The 15,772-nt window shown below is 36.3% G+C and overlaps 2 protein-coding genes across 3 annotated transcripts in view; one reads left to right on the forward strand and one right to left on the reverse strand.

The window, feature by feature from the left end:
- Positions 1-15,168, forward strand: part of ECHDC1 (ethylmalonyl-CoA decarboxylase 1) — a 61,196-nt gene extending 46,028 nt beyond the window's left edge. The window contains exon 5 of the mRNA XM_082406252.1: positions 12,820-15,168. The gene's annotated coding sequence lies outside the window, so the exon portion shown is untranslated. The remainder of the gene's footprint in view (positions 1-12,819) is intronic.
- Positions 498-12,914, reverse strand: RNF146 (ring finger protein 146). Of its 2 annotated transcripts, XM_082406237.1 has the most exons (3): positions 12,807-12,903; positions 5,414-5,489; positions 498-2,248 (listed from the first exon to the last, which is right to left on the reverse strand). In XM_082406237.1, exon 3 carries the CDS (start codon positions 2,245-2,247, stop codon positions 1,168-1,170), a length of 1,080 nt encoding a protein of 359 aa, XP_082262363.1. In that variant the 5' UTR covers position 2,248; positions 5,414-5,489; positions 12,807-12,903; the 3' UTR covers positions 498-1,167. The 2 variants fall into 2 exon arrangements, with proteins under 2 accessions (XP_082262363.1, XP_082262364.1); XM_082406238.1 differs by lacking the exon at positions 5,414-5,489 and having other exon boundaries at positions 12,807-12,914.
- Positions 15,169-15,772: the final 604 nt, after the last annotated feature.

Below are 15,772 nucleotides of genomic sequence, written 5' to 3' on the forward strand. Positions count from 1 at the left end.
TATGCTTCGTGATCCTACTGTTTTACTCAGGAAAATATAGAAGAGAAACTCAGCGTTACTTTTCTTCAGGATCAAATTCTGGATTACCAAGTTAACCCAATGCTTCCTACCTTGCTATATAGATTGTACCACATTTTGTGTTGAATCACTTTGTGTCTACTAATGCTGTTTAAAAATAAGCCTACCATTTAATTTAGATTAGGGTTAGCCATTAATGAATACTGGCAAAGAAAATCTAATATATATACACGGTCTCTACTATCAGTTATTTAAGGCCTTTAAGTCTCACAGGCTTTAGGTTTATTTCCATACATATTTATTCCATGAACATTCCCTGTAGACTCTGTTTAAATATTCTCTATGAAGAAATCAGACTTTTCTGAGCAGGTGGACTATGTAAGCTGAATACACCACCGATTCAAATCACCCCCTTTTTAGTGACCTTTTGGCCACAGATGTCAAAATGTTTCCATCCCCTTCCAGACTCAAGAGACAGATTATTTTTGATAAACTCTAGTATTTATTAAATTATAAAGTCTGTAATCAAAAAGAAAAATGTGGATCAAGACACCTCAAACTACAAGGACTAGACAGCAAAGCCTATGGGAACGCCATGAAGTGTGTTAGACAAGATTCTGAAACATAAGTTATAAGCTGTTTTCTTTACATTTCCATTTCAGTAACTTTACTATTAAATAGTTGTTATTCATCTATTTTAAAACCCCAAATTCACATCTATGCTCACGTTAATTAAGCTTCTTGTTCATACTGATCCCAGACATCTCATAGGTGCCAAATTTTAGTAATGGTTTTTATGTCATTCCATGCAGAAAAATATGACAATGCAAGAATCAGATGAGGATCGTTAATGCACAAATAATACACGCTGGCCAAAAGAACTGAAGATATTTTAAAAAACTATAAACAGACCTCAAGAAAACTGGGTTATTACTAAACAGCTCTCAACTATTAACACCCAAGTTCCTTATATTAAATAAATTTCTCAACAGAGACATGATAGACATTTTAATTACAGGTCTATCCTTACCATACCCCTTCCCACCCCAACTCCCAAAATGCACTACTAGGGATGAGTATAATGTTATGTGGGCAGAAATGTACAGGTAACCATTTTTACCTTGAGCATGGATCTGAAAACTTTATTACTTAAACTTCAGTTACTGTGCACTGTCCATCAGGCCTTCTGGATCTGACACTGACACCCACTGTTGCACCCCCTGCCACGGATCGATCAGTTCCTGATAGATCAGATCGATCAGATACTGTCTGGTTGGGATTAGGAACCGAAAGTCTCTGTTGGGTCAAGGAGTGTTGCGCAACAAGCGCAGATCCATCCTCACTATCACTACTGGCATCTGATTCGGTTTCTTCAATGGAAGTGTCTGGTGCTGGTACCCTGCCTGAAGATGGTGACTCATGATCTTCTTCTCCTTCCCCCCTATGACTCCTTTCAGCTATGCTGTCTCCACCGAGTTGTAAATGTGCAAAAGAGTCTTCCAGAGAAGTGCTTGCATCAGGGGATGGTGTTGCAGGGCTTGTTAACTGCCCATCTACTGACGTCAGGGGCCTTACAGTAGATGACACCAGAGGCTGAACAGAAGCTCCACTCTGTGCTGGTACACTGTCCGCTCCATCAGCAGAGCTCTCTCTTGCTAGGTTTACGGTATTAGCATCACAGTCCAGCCTAAGTCCGGCTACTCCCTTCTTTGGTATATCTATTATATCCCGCTTAATCTTCCTGCGACGTCCATGTTCATTTCTCCTATATTGAACCATATTTTCAAGATCGGCAACATACAGAAACCCGGCAATTAACATTTCGGTGCTCTTTTTACCTTTGGAAAAAGCATCTTCCAGCTCTCTACTAGTACGCTCATCATACTGCCACCACCCATTTCTTCCTTCATAATACCATGCATATTCACCATTTCCTCTACTTGCTGCCTTGAGTTCTTCTGGTGACAATAAGGTTGGCTTATCAAGGAAATCCTCGGGAATTTCTTGTCGACAGAGGGCACATCGCTTTCCAAGCCATGACGCTCCCTTCACACACAGATAGCAGAAAACATGCTTGCAAGGCAGACTGACTGGGTGAACACATGTTTGCAGACAAATGGCACATTCAGGGACAGTTAGAGAAGGTGCAGTATTAGAACAGGACTCATTTGCTTTCCTGTTCGTAGGAAGCATGTTTATTGAGTGATCAATTTCACCACAGCCAGCCATCCTGAGAAAATGAGAGAAAATACATATAATATTAAAATCTTGTTTTAACTCTTCCAATATCTTAATTCAACAATTCAGAAAACATTAAGTACCTGTTACATGCAAGCCACATCCTAGACAATGGGGATACAAAAATGAAAGTAGAGAAAAAACTCTAACTTGTACAGAAAAATCTTTTTGATTTGTATTAATTTTTACTTGGGGGGGGGGCAATGAGGCACACAAATGTTAAGCCAAGAATAAAAACATACAACCAAAGTATAGATTTCAAATAAATACACCATTTCTATTCATTCACAGAACTTGCAAGATAGAACTAAATGCAAAGCTTTTAAAATGTATCAAGACAACCCATCTAGACTTTTACAATCAGTCTGGAAAGTAGAGAAACAGAAAATCGCTAAAAGTAATTCAGGTTACAGTTGCAGAAAGTAACAAATTTTGTAGCCTTTTAGGATACTACTAGGTGCAGTTTTGCAAATATTGCCATGTATTAATGTACTTTTGGTACTTGACAAGGAGACCATATGAAATCAATACCAGAGTTTAAATTATAGAAATTCCCTTTCTCTGCTGTATAATCTAAAAACACTGGTTCAACCAGTCATTTCATTCCCCCTCTGTGAAACACTCTCTTCTTATGGCCTTTTCTGTTGTTGCTGCCTCTTTCTAAACCATATATATGCTCTTCTTGCTATACTCTTTCAAGATGATCTCATCTATATTCATGGCTTCAACTGTTACCAACTCATAAGTTGACAGTCACCAGCCCAGGTCTCTCCTTTTAGCCCTATACCTATACTTTTAATTGCCTATTTTAGATCTCTTCTTGGATGTCTTGAAGGCACAAAAACTGAATTTATGATCTGCTTCCTCCTTATTTACTCACTCCCTAAATGCCCCTCTGGAGACACCTCTATTCATCTGCTTTTCAAGCCAGAAATCCATCATTGAAGCTGTCCTTCTCCTAACCCCTCCCCAACCAAAACATCAGCAAGTTTGATATTTTACCTCCTAAATATCCCCTAAATCCATCTACTATCCATCTCTACCCTTCCCTAGTCACCAAGCAAACACTACTTATTAAATTACTGCATATGCCTTTTAATGGGTCCAGCCTTACCCCTTTTTAAAAAGTTGATTTTAGGTTAAAGACCAGGATCTATATGCCCTGCATGGTCTGGATGCCAGCTCCCACGCCAGCCTCATCTCACATCAAACTTCCCCTTGATCAGGCTTCCAGCCACAGTGGCTACTCCCTCCAATAATAGGTTTTCTCTATATGGAACATTTCTTCACTTCTTGCCTCTCATGCCCCGCCATGGACAAACTACTACGCATCTTATATCTCTCTTGAGAAAGCCTCCATGAATTCATAAAAGTTAGACGGGAAGCAACCCCACCAAAAAAAAAAAAAAAAAAAAAAAAAAGCTCAACAAATGTTACAATCATGTAAGACCATGGGGGAAAATAACATGAATACCGAAGTTGCCCTGAAGAGGAAGGAGAGAGGAAAAAAACCCCAAAGATTTGTCAAACTATCTACAAACAATAAATGCTGGAAAGGGTGTGGAGAAAAGGGAACCCTCCTACACTGTTGGTGGGAATGTAAATTGGTGCAGCCACTATGGAGAACAGTATGGAGGTTCCTTAAAAAAACTAAAAATAGAACTACCACACGACCCAGCAATCCCACTCCTAGGCATATACCCAGAGAAAACCATAATTCAAAAAGATACATGCACCCTAATGTTCACTGCAGCACTATTTACAATAGCCAGGACATGGAAGCAACCTAAATGTCCATCAACAGAGGAATGGATAAAGAAGATATGGTACATACATACAATAGAATATTACTCAGCCATAAAAAAGAACAAAATAATGCCATCTGTGGCAAAATGGATGGACCTAGAGATAGTCATACTAAGTGAAGTCAGACAGAGAAAGACAAATATATGATACCACTTATATGTGGAATCCAAAAAAAAAGGGGTACAAATGAACTTATTTACAAAACAGAAGTAGAGTCACAGATGTAGAAAACAAACTTATGGTTACCAGGGGATAAGGTACCATAAGTTTGAGGGATAAACTGGGAGATTGGGACTGACATATACATACTACTATATATAAAATAGGTAACTAGTAAGAATCTGCTGTATAGCACAGGGAACTCTACTCAATGCTCTGTAATGGCCTATATGAGAAAAAAATCTAAAAAAAAAAATAGTGGATATATGTGTATGTACAACTGATTTACTTTGCTATGCACCTGAAACTAACACAACACTGTAAATCAACTATACTTCAATAAAAATTTTAAAAATTAAATTAAAAAATAAAGATTTGTCAAATGATGTATAGAGCTTAAACACTGACATAAAATTTGGAACTTCCACCTTACTGATTCAGATAAACATTTATTATACTACTACTATGGTCCATATACAATTCTGAGTATTGATGGATCTAAAGATGACTAAGACACATACCTACTCTGTTAAATAAGGAAACGTACCTGCAAACAAGCAGATATTCACAACGTGACCTGATTGCTACAATAACTGAAATGTGTTAGGATACTTATTAAAAGTAACAGTGATAAGAGAGATGAGAGGATAAACATAGGTTAGAAAATTTGGGGTACAGGAGGCTGGGGAGTAGAGGAGATTCAAGGCAGAGACATGTGCAAAGCACTGAGTTATAAGCAATGGAGCAGCAGGAAATAAAGCTGAAAAGGTAACCAGATGCCCAACCTGAAAACCTTACTGTGCCCTGCTAAAGAAACATCTGATTTGGTTTAATCCCATAGTAACAGGAAACCACAGATATTTTAAAGGGGGAGAAAATGGTAAGAGGGAGTATATGAGTGATAAGTGAAAGACTGAGAAATGGAGGTGAAGACCTCACAGAGACTAGCAGCCCTTAATTAACTGCTGCTTAAAGTGAGTGGCAATCTCTCTCTACTAGTTGGTTCTACCATTTTAAATACGGAATATTTAGTATTTAATCACCATAAGGATATCTGCTTTTTTCCCCAAGATCAAGCTCTCAAAAATGGGTTCAATGGTTACAAAAAGTATATAGTCAGTAAAAATGTTCACACTTATCTCTTAGGCTTTCATCACAGTACATCTAATCAAACAAAAATCCATTCTCTTACTGCTTTTTCTGTGTCCTTGGTTCCTCAACAGGCAAGGTTCAAAATGATAGTAAGTTTTTGAAAAGACCGCACTTATCTAGAAAAGGAAGCAACACACAGTCTCAAGGGAAAGAACTGATCTCCATGAAATGCTTAATTTCCAATCTTTTTTTTTTCAACCTTTAATTTCATTTCCAATCAACTCCTTTACCAGAAACTCTAAGTTACAGAACCTAGTAAAATACAACTTTTTCCTAACCTATGGTAAATTCTAAGTCAACCAAATATGACCTCTTAATATGCGTTAGGCACTACAGGAGCTTCAGAGTATTTTGAGATACACTCGTGCGCCTTCAAAGATTGTGTAATTTAACAATCTGAGTTATAAGTGAAAGCACATGCTTCTCAACCGGTCAATTAATATCCCCCACCTATTTCCCCTAAAATGAACTGGCTGTACACAGAATATTTTGCTAGGCTCCCAAAAACTCATATGTATTTCTTGAATACAAAATCTAAGTACTTTCCAAAATGGCAAGAGACAGAATACCACATATTTCATTTGTCATTTAGCAAAAGATTCAGAATACTTTTGTCTGCCCCAGGTAATCTTACACGGTGGTAACAGTTTATATACACTACTTTCAATTTGGCCAAATACCATACTCAGTGCCCAAAGTACCTTTAAGAGATTTAAAAGAAAAAATATCTCACACACCATGCTTCTGGGACTTCAGTTTTCTCATCAGTAAAACAGGAAAAATTCATGTTTTGACTCAAAATTCCCTTTTCTAAGATATCTAATACATGCCCATCACACAGTACATAATAAATACTTGCTAACTGAACTTAGCTTCTCACTTTTCTGTTTATTGGCAAAAGCTATATATAGGCCGTGCTCAGGAAAAGAACAACTGAAAACAGTTGTAAGGCACTGGCTACCTAGTTTTAATTCATCAGGTCGCTACATTTAAATCTCAGGATAACTTAACATTTTCGTAACAAAAAGAACTAAAATCAGCTGTAGAAAGGGTGAACGATTAGTACATATATTCTTTCATCCCTTTCAATCTAAGTTAAAGAAATCAGTTGTCAATGAAATTCTTGAAAATCTTTTTTTAAATCTCCAAATTTATTTGAAGCCCAAGTAAGAAAAAGAACATAAGGAAGCCCTCCATCCACAAGTAATAATTTAACTGAGTAAGCGAGATGTTTGATTCTATTTGGAAGACAAAATGTTGAAATGGGCTAATGCTCATCAGTACTCTGAAAAAACAATGGCAACATCTCATATACAATAAGTCCATATCCTAAACTATCTAGGTACCTTCTGGGCAAAGGACAGGCCAATAAGTTTAAAATTTTAAAAAGAAAATGTCTAGTAAAATGTAAATAAAATATCCAACAGTGCAACTTGGATGAACGCCATACTTTTAAAAGATACATAATCCCAAACCCTGCTGTATTTAAGTAAAATTAACCCCAAAAGTCAATCTTCCATTAGATGCAGTTATCTACAAAAAAGAAAGTTTTCAACCTAAAAGCATTACTCTCCATCCTGTTTAATATGATCAATATTTTATATGACTCTTACTCTTGCATGCACAAATAAACGTAAACATATAATTAACAAACTAAAAAAAGCAATTACAACCATCTCAGGGGAAGACATGAACTGTGAAAGCAACAAGCTTAGAAAGGCAAAACAATTCTTTTGGGGCAGGTATTTTGGTTCCCTCATTAGAATGAAGTAAAATTGGATAAACTTCATCAGAAAACAGACACAAGATAGTTAAAGTTTCATTCACCTAAAGCACTTTCAACTATCAATTTGCCATAGCAAACATCAAATTCTGATTCTGTTTAACCCACCAAATACACTCCTAGTCTATCACCAACTAAGAAACGGAGAGAACTTATAAATACTTTTTACATAACTCTGGATGAGGCACATACAGTGGACAAGATACCATTAAGATATTTAACAAGATAAAGACAAAGCAACCCAAACCACTAGCCTGCCTATCTATAGACACACTTCAAGGTAATTTTCATTACCATTTTAATCTACTCTACAAAACAGACTTTTTTTCTTTGCATAGTTTCAATGATCTTCAAATGGGTTGGAGACTGAATATGTTCAGAGGATCATACTGATGTGTAAGAAATGCTTTTTTTCCTTTCCTTTTTGTAGAGCAAGGATTTGATAAAGAGAATGCTAATCAAAGAGAGGTATTCCCTAATAAATGTCTCAGGAAACTTCAGAGATCATTTTGGAAAAGGGAATTTATTTCCTGGTTACTAAATTAAGAATAATATGTAGAAATTTGGAATGACGTTAGTCCAACTCTGCTGAAGAACATAGTAAATGTTTCACTTTTTCCAAGACTTTTTTACTAACTGAACTCTTAATGTGATATTATGACTTTTAAGCATAAATCCCATTCTTCTTCTAAACTATGTAAAGTACTTCTGGAAGACAAATAAACGTCTATTAATGCTAGTAAGCCTTCTCTTCAACAAGACCAAATATAGAGGGATATGGGCAGATTTAGTGGAAATTTCCAAGTATTCAGATTTTGTTTAATCTTCCTAAAGACATTTCATTAGTCAAAAGAAAGGTAAAATTACTATAAATGAAAAAGACCTTTAGCTTACATAGTATTGAAGAAATTTCTGCCAGCAATAAAAACTACAAATATTAAAAATCAGATTTTTAAGTCTGGGCTCAGAATCCAATTAAAAACATAAAAAAGGGAATAAAGAATAAGGTACTGCAACATCTTTTGTGCAGACCTACCAAAAAAGAATGGCATCTTCCTTCCCAAAACTTTGACTATTTTTTAAAAGAAAAAAATTCCTCAAATCTTTAGTTCTGCTGGAATATAAAGAGTTTGAGGTTTAATACAAGTTAAAAATATAACATTAAAATTTTAATTTTAACAATGACCATTCCTAAGTCCTTAAGGCAAAATTCTTAACTTTTCCTATTGTACAGTGTGTTGTAATTGGTGGGTGTTTAATTTCTGTTGGATGTCTGTTGATGCATATCTTATTACATTAAAATATAACAACTATTTACTGATTGCATAATATGTGGCAGATACTTTGCGAAGCACTTTATATCTAATCCTCTTATCACCCTACGAAATGGGTCCACTATTTTCCTTATTTTACAGATGAGGAAACTGAGGTACAGAAAGTTCAGGTGAAGAAATACCCAAAGCCACAGTTCATTAAGTGACGGAGCCAGCCTCAAATCTAGGTTTCATAATCCAGGTGATCTGACTTCATAGTCTTTACCCTTAACTGTTACAGAATGCCTCTAAAATAATCATGACTATCCAAATGTAAGAACCGCCATCAATAATTTTAGGAAAGATAAGACTTAAGGAAGTTACTGATAAAGGAATGACATTTTTATCACCTGCTGCAAGAGCTGTCACGTATTTCTCCTTAAGCCTTTTCAGTTTTGAACAGAGAAAGTGTCTGAGCATCTACCATGCCCATGGCGCTAGCAGAGAAATGGATGATAAAACCTGACATCAAAGTTAAGTTGAAGAACACTACATTACCTAATGGTTTCTGATAAGTGTAGGATACCATTTCTTCCTTTGTACTCCCCAGTAACTAGCAGGGAGGGGGACAGATACATTTTGAATGGATGAAATGTACTATGCAAGAAGTATTGCAAAGATCTTGTACATTACGCTATCTTAGTAAGCTTAAACACTTATATTAAATACAAATGGTTCTTAAACATTGTTAGGTTCACAGTCTTATTAAGGAAATCTTACATATAACGTCAAGGAGTTCAAGGATCTCTATGAAGCTGGTCCATATATGAACCCCTAAGGAGGCAACAGGAATTCACTGAAAGGTTTTATGTTAGGAAGTGATAGTCAGTTTAGTAGTTTATCAAGACCATTTGGACAGGAGTTTGGAGGAAGACTTGGTAGCATGGGGCTAAAAGGAAACTAAAATCTATAGTAATCCAGGTATAAGATAATTGGCGGGGGGCGGGAGGGAACAGATGTAAGGCTCCAACAATAGAATATAAGAAATACTAAGCAAACAGAAATGAAAGCATTTAGTTACTGATGGATGATGGCATCATTCATCAAGATTCAGAACTTGAGGCAAGTTCTGACATAATGACTTTGAGATATTTATAAAGTCTTCAGATGAAGACAGGTAGGTGACAGTTGAGTTTACTAGATAGGTGCTCTGAAGAAATCTAAGCAGAAAGAAGTCTCATGAGTCACCAACACATACATGGTTCTTGGGACATAAAAACATACGAATGCCCAAATTAAACCTGTAGAGAGAGCACACAAAAGGGCCAACCAGAGAACCTTGGATTACTCCAACATTTATAAGTGAGGCAAAGGATGGGAGGAATGGTCAGAGAGGAATGGGGAAAAAAGCAAGACTGCCACCTCAAAAGCCACAAGGGGAGACATTTGCAAAAAAGAAGGGTCAAGCAAGGAGAGAACTTATAAAAGTTACTCTTCAACTTATGAAAATTTCCATATTTGTAGTGAAATATATGCTGCAAAAATTGTGAGCACCATATACTGATTAGCTATTTTGATTCCCAGAATCCATCAAGCCTGCTATCAATTACTTTTTACTCAGCTAAGACATCTTTCTTTCCCTATTCCCACAAAGACTATTACAAAACTTCTCCAACCTCTTAGTAACAAGATATTCTGGACTCCCTTATTAAGAAATAAGGTATGAATGACTCCTCAAAATTTATTTTTACCTTCACTCTACCTTATCATCATTCCTCTTGGCTCAGGATGGGGTACTGCTAGTTTTCAAAGCTAAACCATCTCAATTCCTCCAAGACTTCGATTAATAGTCTCCATCCCTAAATTTCAAAATCAACTAACATGCTAAGTCTAACGACCTCTTTCAGTCTAATCTATTTGATCCCATTGCACTAAATGATATTATTAACCATCGACTCTTTTTCTAAAAATTTATATTATTCATTTCCATGATGGTACTCTCTCCCAATTCTCCTTTCTGTATCATTTTTTTCTACCTTCTTTAGCTTCCCTTAAATATCAGTATTCCTCACAGGGGCTCTTGGGTGACCAAATTTTCATACTACATTCTATGCCTAGACAATCTACTGAGTATTCCAAACTTATACAGATGTATTAGTTTGGAATACTCAGTAGATATATAGTATATATATATAAACCCCCATGAGTCCCCAAATCTAATATCCAGAACTGTTCTGGATACCTAAAATCTGTATTTCCAATTCTGTATTCAAAAAGTCTACCTCAATATTCTCCAGCCACCTGAAATCAAACATTAATAAAACCAAAATTATCTGCTCCCCTAAACGTACACCCTCTTCCTTTGGTCTCTATCTTGGATAAAACTTGGGAGTCATCCTCAGTGCCCCCCTATTCCTTGGCCACTTTGCTTTTCTGCAACAGAAACTTCTTTAGAATGTGTTCCCTTCATTCCTAAAGCTGTGACCTTAATTCTGGCCTCTTGGACACACTCTTGTACAAAATACTGACCTCCCAAGTGGCCTTCCTGACCTCAGTCCTTTCTTCTTCATCTTTCCTCAGTTCAATTATGTCTAATTAGTCTCCCCTCCACTCAATCTTCAATAGTTTTCTACTGCCTACATAATCTCATAGAAATTCCTAAGCACTGGCTTTCAATTATACTGACATAGCCTTCAGAGTAAAACAGACTTAGTTAAAATCTATCATTTATTCTTACTGTTGACCTCCAACAGTGTTTCCCAAACTTCTCGGAAGATGAGAATTAGCTGGTGTGCTCTCTCCTGGAAATCTGGACACATCTGGGTTAGAGTCTAAAACTCAGTTTTCAAGAAGTGCCCTAGTAGATTATTCTCAGAGAAATTTGGTAAACACTGACCCAGGGAAAATGACTTCATCTCTGTTTCTTCATCAGTAAATAAGGCTACTACTATCTTCTGACTGAATTCAATAATCCAAGTAAAATACCCAGTAAGCACCTGGCAATAAGTAGGCACTAAATAAACACTCATTCCCTGTGAAGTCTCTATTTCCCACTCCATCTTCACACATAGGACTGCTCCCTGACTCCCCTAAGATACCTTGATATTTAGGCAGCTGTGCCCTTCCCCATTCCCTTGGCTTAAAAAATAATTCCTAGTTTTCTCAGATTGTTAAAATTCTATTCATTCTTTAAGACCAAACCAAAAGTTCCCTGTTCACTCTGAACCCTTCAGATGGAATAAATCCTCTCAGTTCTGAAAGCATTTTATTGTTGCCTCAATATAGTATTTCTTCTACTGTGTAATTATTAATTACATATGTGTCTTACTAGACCACAGTCTAGTTCCTTGATGGCCATGATAGTCTGATGGTCAGACTATCTGACCTACAGGATTAAAAAATATACATATGTATATAGATAGATAATACATGAACAGGGTTAAATAAAAAATATATTTGTCCCAATTTTCAAGAAAAATGCTTACTGGTTTCAATTGTCTTTTATCAAATTCTCAACACTGACTAAGAATGATATGGTCATACTTTTAATGGGAATATATAATCAAAGCACCATATTGAAAAGTTGATAACAATAGTTACATGTCAAACTGGGAGAACATGTGAAATAGTATCTACAAGGGTCACACTCTGGTCAAGTATATTAAACACTGTTATCACCAAAACTGTAAAAGTAAAGTGTTCACTGCATTTTTCATGAGTGACTCAAGTTGGATATTTTTCACATCAACTTGGAAGACGGAAATATGATGTTCATTGTGTGAAAAAGTTTCATCAATAACAGAACGGAGTTCAATATGGGCAAGATCAAGGTAGTATTAACATTTTAAAGCATATTTCACAAAGAGAAACTGATAGGAAAACAGAACTGGTAAAACTGGGGATTACAGTGACTCCAATAGGAATTAAAATGCATGTACTAACTTGTTAAAGAAACCAATTAATTAAAAAACCAATTTAATTTAGTGAAACATGTTTTTAATAACTAGTGTTCTATAACCCATAAGTCTTTCTTATTTATAAAGGCTGATATTATCTCCTTAGCTTAGTTATTTAAGTAAATTACTATGTAAAGAAAAAGTAGAACCTAGAAGAACTGGAGATCTTTCCAGTTTTTTTTTAGCCTTCTATGAGCAAATTTCTGTCTTCAGTTCCACTTTTTAATAGAGATTTTTCCCTATGAAGAGATTTTTTTTTGGAAATCTACATTAATAATAATTTAATGTGAATAAAATTGTCAACTCAAAGATCTAAAAGTCTATATAAAATGCTCATTTTGTATAATTAAAACTAACTATGACAGATACTTGATTTATTACATTTTATACCAGTCCACTTAATTTACTGCAGCTTTGGAACAAACATGATGCCATACTTACATTTCTATTACAGATCCCACAGATGCCTGTCACAAAAATAAAACATCATCTTCACGAGCAATCAGCCAGTTTGCAGTATTTTCTCCCCCATTGCTGGATCATCCTGTGCTGCAAAAGAAAAATTTCAACATCAACTTCTCTACAGACTAAGATCAACAAAATTAAAAATTAATTTCAGTCAATTATGTATGAGTCTTCATTTAACAAAATTCACTGGCAAATTTTATCTCAAAAGTGGAAAAATTTCAAGACAAGGATGCCTGCTTTCACCACTGCTATTCAACACTTTACTGGAAGTTCTAGCCAGAGCAATTAGACCAGAAAAAGATATGAAAAGCATACAAATTGGTAAGGAATAAGTAAAACCATTAACTATTTGCAGAGACAGTAAAATTTCCTCTATTCTCTATATAGAAAATTCTGGAGAATCCCCAAGAAAGCTACTAAAGCTAATAAACAAATTCAGCAAAGTTGCAGTTTGTTATAAGTTCAATGCACAAAAAAGTCAGTTCTGTTTCTGTATCTAGCAGTCAACAATTCAAACAGGAAATCAAGAAAGCAATTCCATTTATAATAGCATCTAAAAGAATGAAATACCTAGAAATCAACTTAACCAAGGAGGTGAAAGACTTGTACATTGAAAACTACAAAGCACTGCTGAAAGAAATTAAAGAAGAGTTAAATAATGGAAAGACAGCTGGTGTTCATGGATTGGAAGACTATGAAGATGACAGAACTATCCAAAGTGATCTACAGATTAAACATAATTCTTATCAAAATTCCAAGAGCCTTTTTTCCAGAAATGAAGAAACAAATCCTCAAATTCATATGGAATTGTGAGGGGCCCCAAACAGCCAAAATAATTTTGAAAAAGAACAAAGTTGGTGAGTTCAAGCTTCTCAATTTCCAAACTTACTACAAAGCTATAGTAATCAAGACAGGGTGGTACTGGCATAAGGATAGACAAAGATACCAACAGAAGAGAGAGTCCAGAAATAAACCCATCTATGGCCAACTGATATATTTTACCACAAGAAAAAAAATTTAAGTGAAACAAGTTCTATATGGACAAAGTAGCCCACATGGAATGTATTCCATAGCCACTGCCTTCCTACAAGAAGGTAATGTATGGGAAGGCAAGGTCCTCATCACATTAACTAGGACCTCCTGGTATTTATATGTATGTCCAAGTTTAAGCCAACCTTCTCTCAAGATGCCTGCTGTCCAGGAAGTCCAGAGTCACCAACTAAAGCATCATCTCAGCCATTAATCCTCTTTCTTCTCATTTAGTTATTTCCTCCTTCCACTTCATCATGCCCACTGTAGGAGGCTCATTTTACCACACAGAAATTAGAATCAAGCATACATGATGACTAAAGAGATGACGGGCTTCACAGTAACCACAAGACAGGAGAGACAAATACTCTTTCAGTTCCATGTGCCGCTCACAGTGTGGGAATCCATCTCCCTAAAAAACTTGTAATTTTAGTATTCAAAGATTTTTAAGACGATATATGGCCTTTAAATACAAGCCAGCCTATCTCACCAAATGTTTAACAGACCAAACAGTGTGCAATCTGTTTCAAAACTGGAGAACTTTCAAAAGTAACTGACTAGAAAGGGTTTCTAAACAACTTGACTTTTTGTTTTACTCTGACTTTAGAACTTAGTCTTTACATGGTAAGACTCCACTGTCCTGACTTTCCCCCACAGCACTTTCACTTTACCCTCCAAGAGCCTACAACTTCAATGGCACCAAAGAATACTCCATCATTCACTTCCCTCCTGTAGCCTACTCAAAATAGAAACTGTCCAGCTTCACACACAAGACGGTAGGAAACACTCTACTATTCTAACATCATTGCTCTTAAAAACAAACAAAAAACCCCCACTTAATCTTTGAAGTCTCTAACCATTGGCTATAATCCCCTATAGCTATTCTCTCTTAACCCTTAAGGTACTGACTTAATCTGCTCACTACTGGTCATCCTATTCATCTTATCTCCTGACATCTCACCATGAACCTATTTAAATATCCTTGAGAATAAACCATTCAACACCTAACTCAGAGGTTCTTGAACTTGCCCCCCAGAGGTGGCTTGTTAGAAATACACATTCTCAGGCTCTAACCCGAGGTACTGCAGGCCAGTAGAGATGGGTTTCAGCCCAGGAATCTCACCTCAAGTGATGCTGATGCAGGTGGTCCATCGAATACAATTTGAGAAACACTGTCCTTGTTTTTCCAATTCCTAAAATCCTAAATTCAATGAACTTCATCACCCCCCTCCCCCCAACAAAATATGATGGCCACATTTGGAACTAGATGCCTCCTAAAACTACTGCCTCTCTAAAATCTTAATGTCACTCTCAGATCACAAGCTCCGGTCCTTTCAGCTCACTTATTCATTCCCACACCCACTCTTTAATTTCAAGGGGCCCTCCAGTCTCTTGACCACCTCCTTTCCTTTCTCCTATACCTGATCTCATTTCCTTTCCTGCCCAATCTGGAGCCCAACCATTTTAACTTCTTAAGAGAATGCTTGGTTCTCTCATATCTCTGTCTCTCATCTACACATACTCTACACACCCCCATCTCTGCATATATCTTACAATGTGACATCTCAGCTTCCATGCCTTAACCAATGAGTGCTGACAGAGAAAAACAAAATTCTTTTTCTCATTCCCCTCTCAACACATCACACCAAATTCTGTCAACTTTCATCCCTAACACCTTTGGAATCTATCTTCCATTCTCTTACCATTGCTAGTCCCCTAGTTTAGACTTTTATCCTCTCTCTCCCGGACTACTGTTCCGCCTGATTATCTTGCTTCAGTATCACCCCTTAAATTTATTCACCAAGTCTCTGAGTGTGACACTCTTAAAAAGAAAAATGAAGCCTTCCATACGCGAAGCCCTATATGGGCTCTCCAGCCTATACAACAAAGGTAAAGCTCCTTAGGACAAT

Source organism: Balaenoptera borealis, assembly GCF_965194805.1.
Source record: "Balaenoptera borealis genome assembly, chromosome: 9".
Taxonomy (NCBI): domain Eukaryota; kingdom Metazoa; phylum Chordata; class Mammalia; order Artiodactyla; family Balaenopteridae; genus Balaenoptera; species Balaenoptera borealis.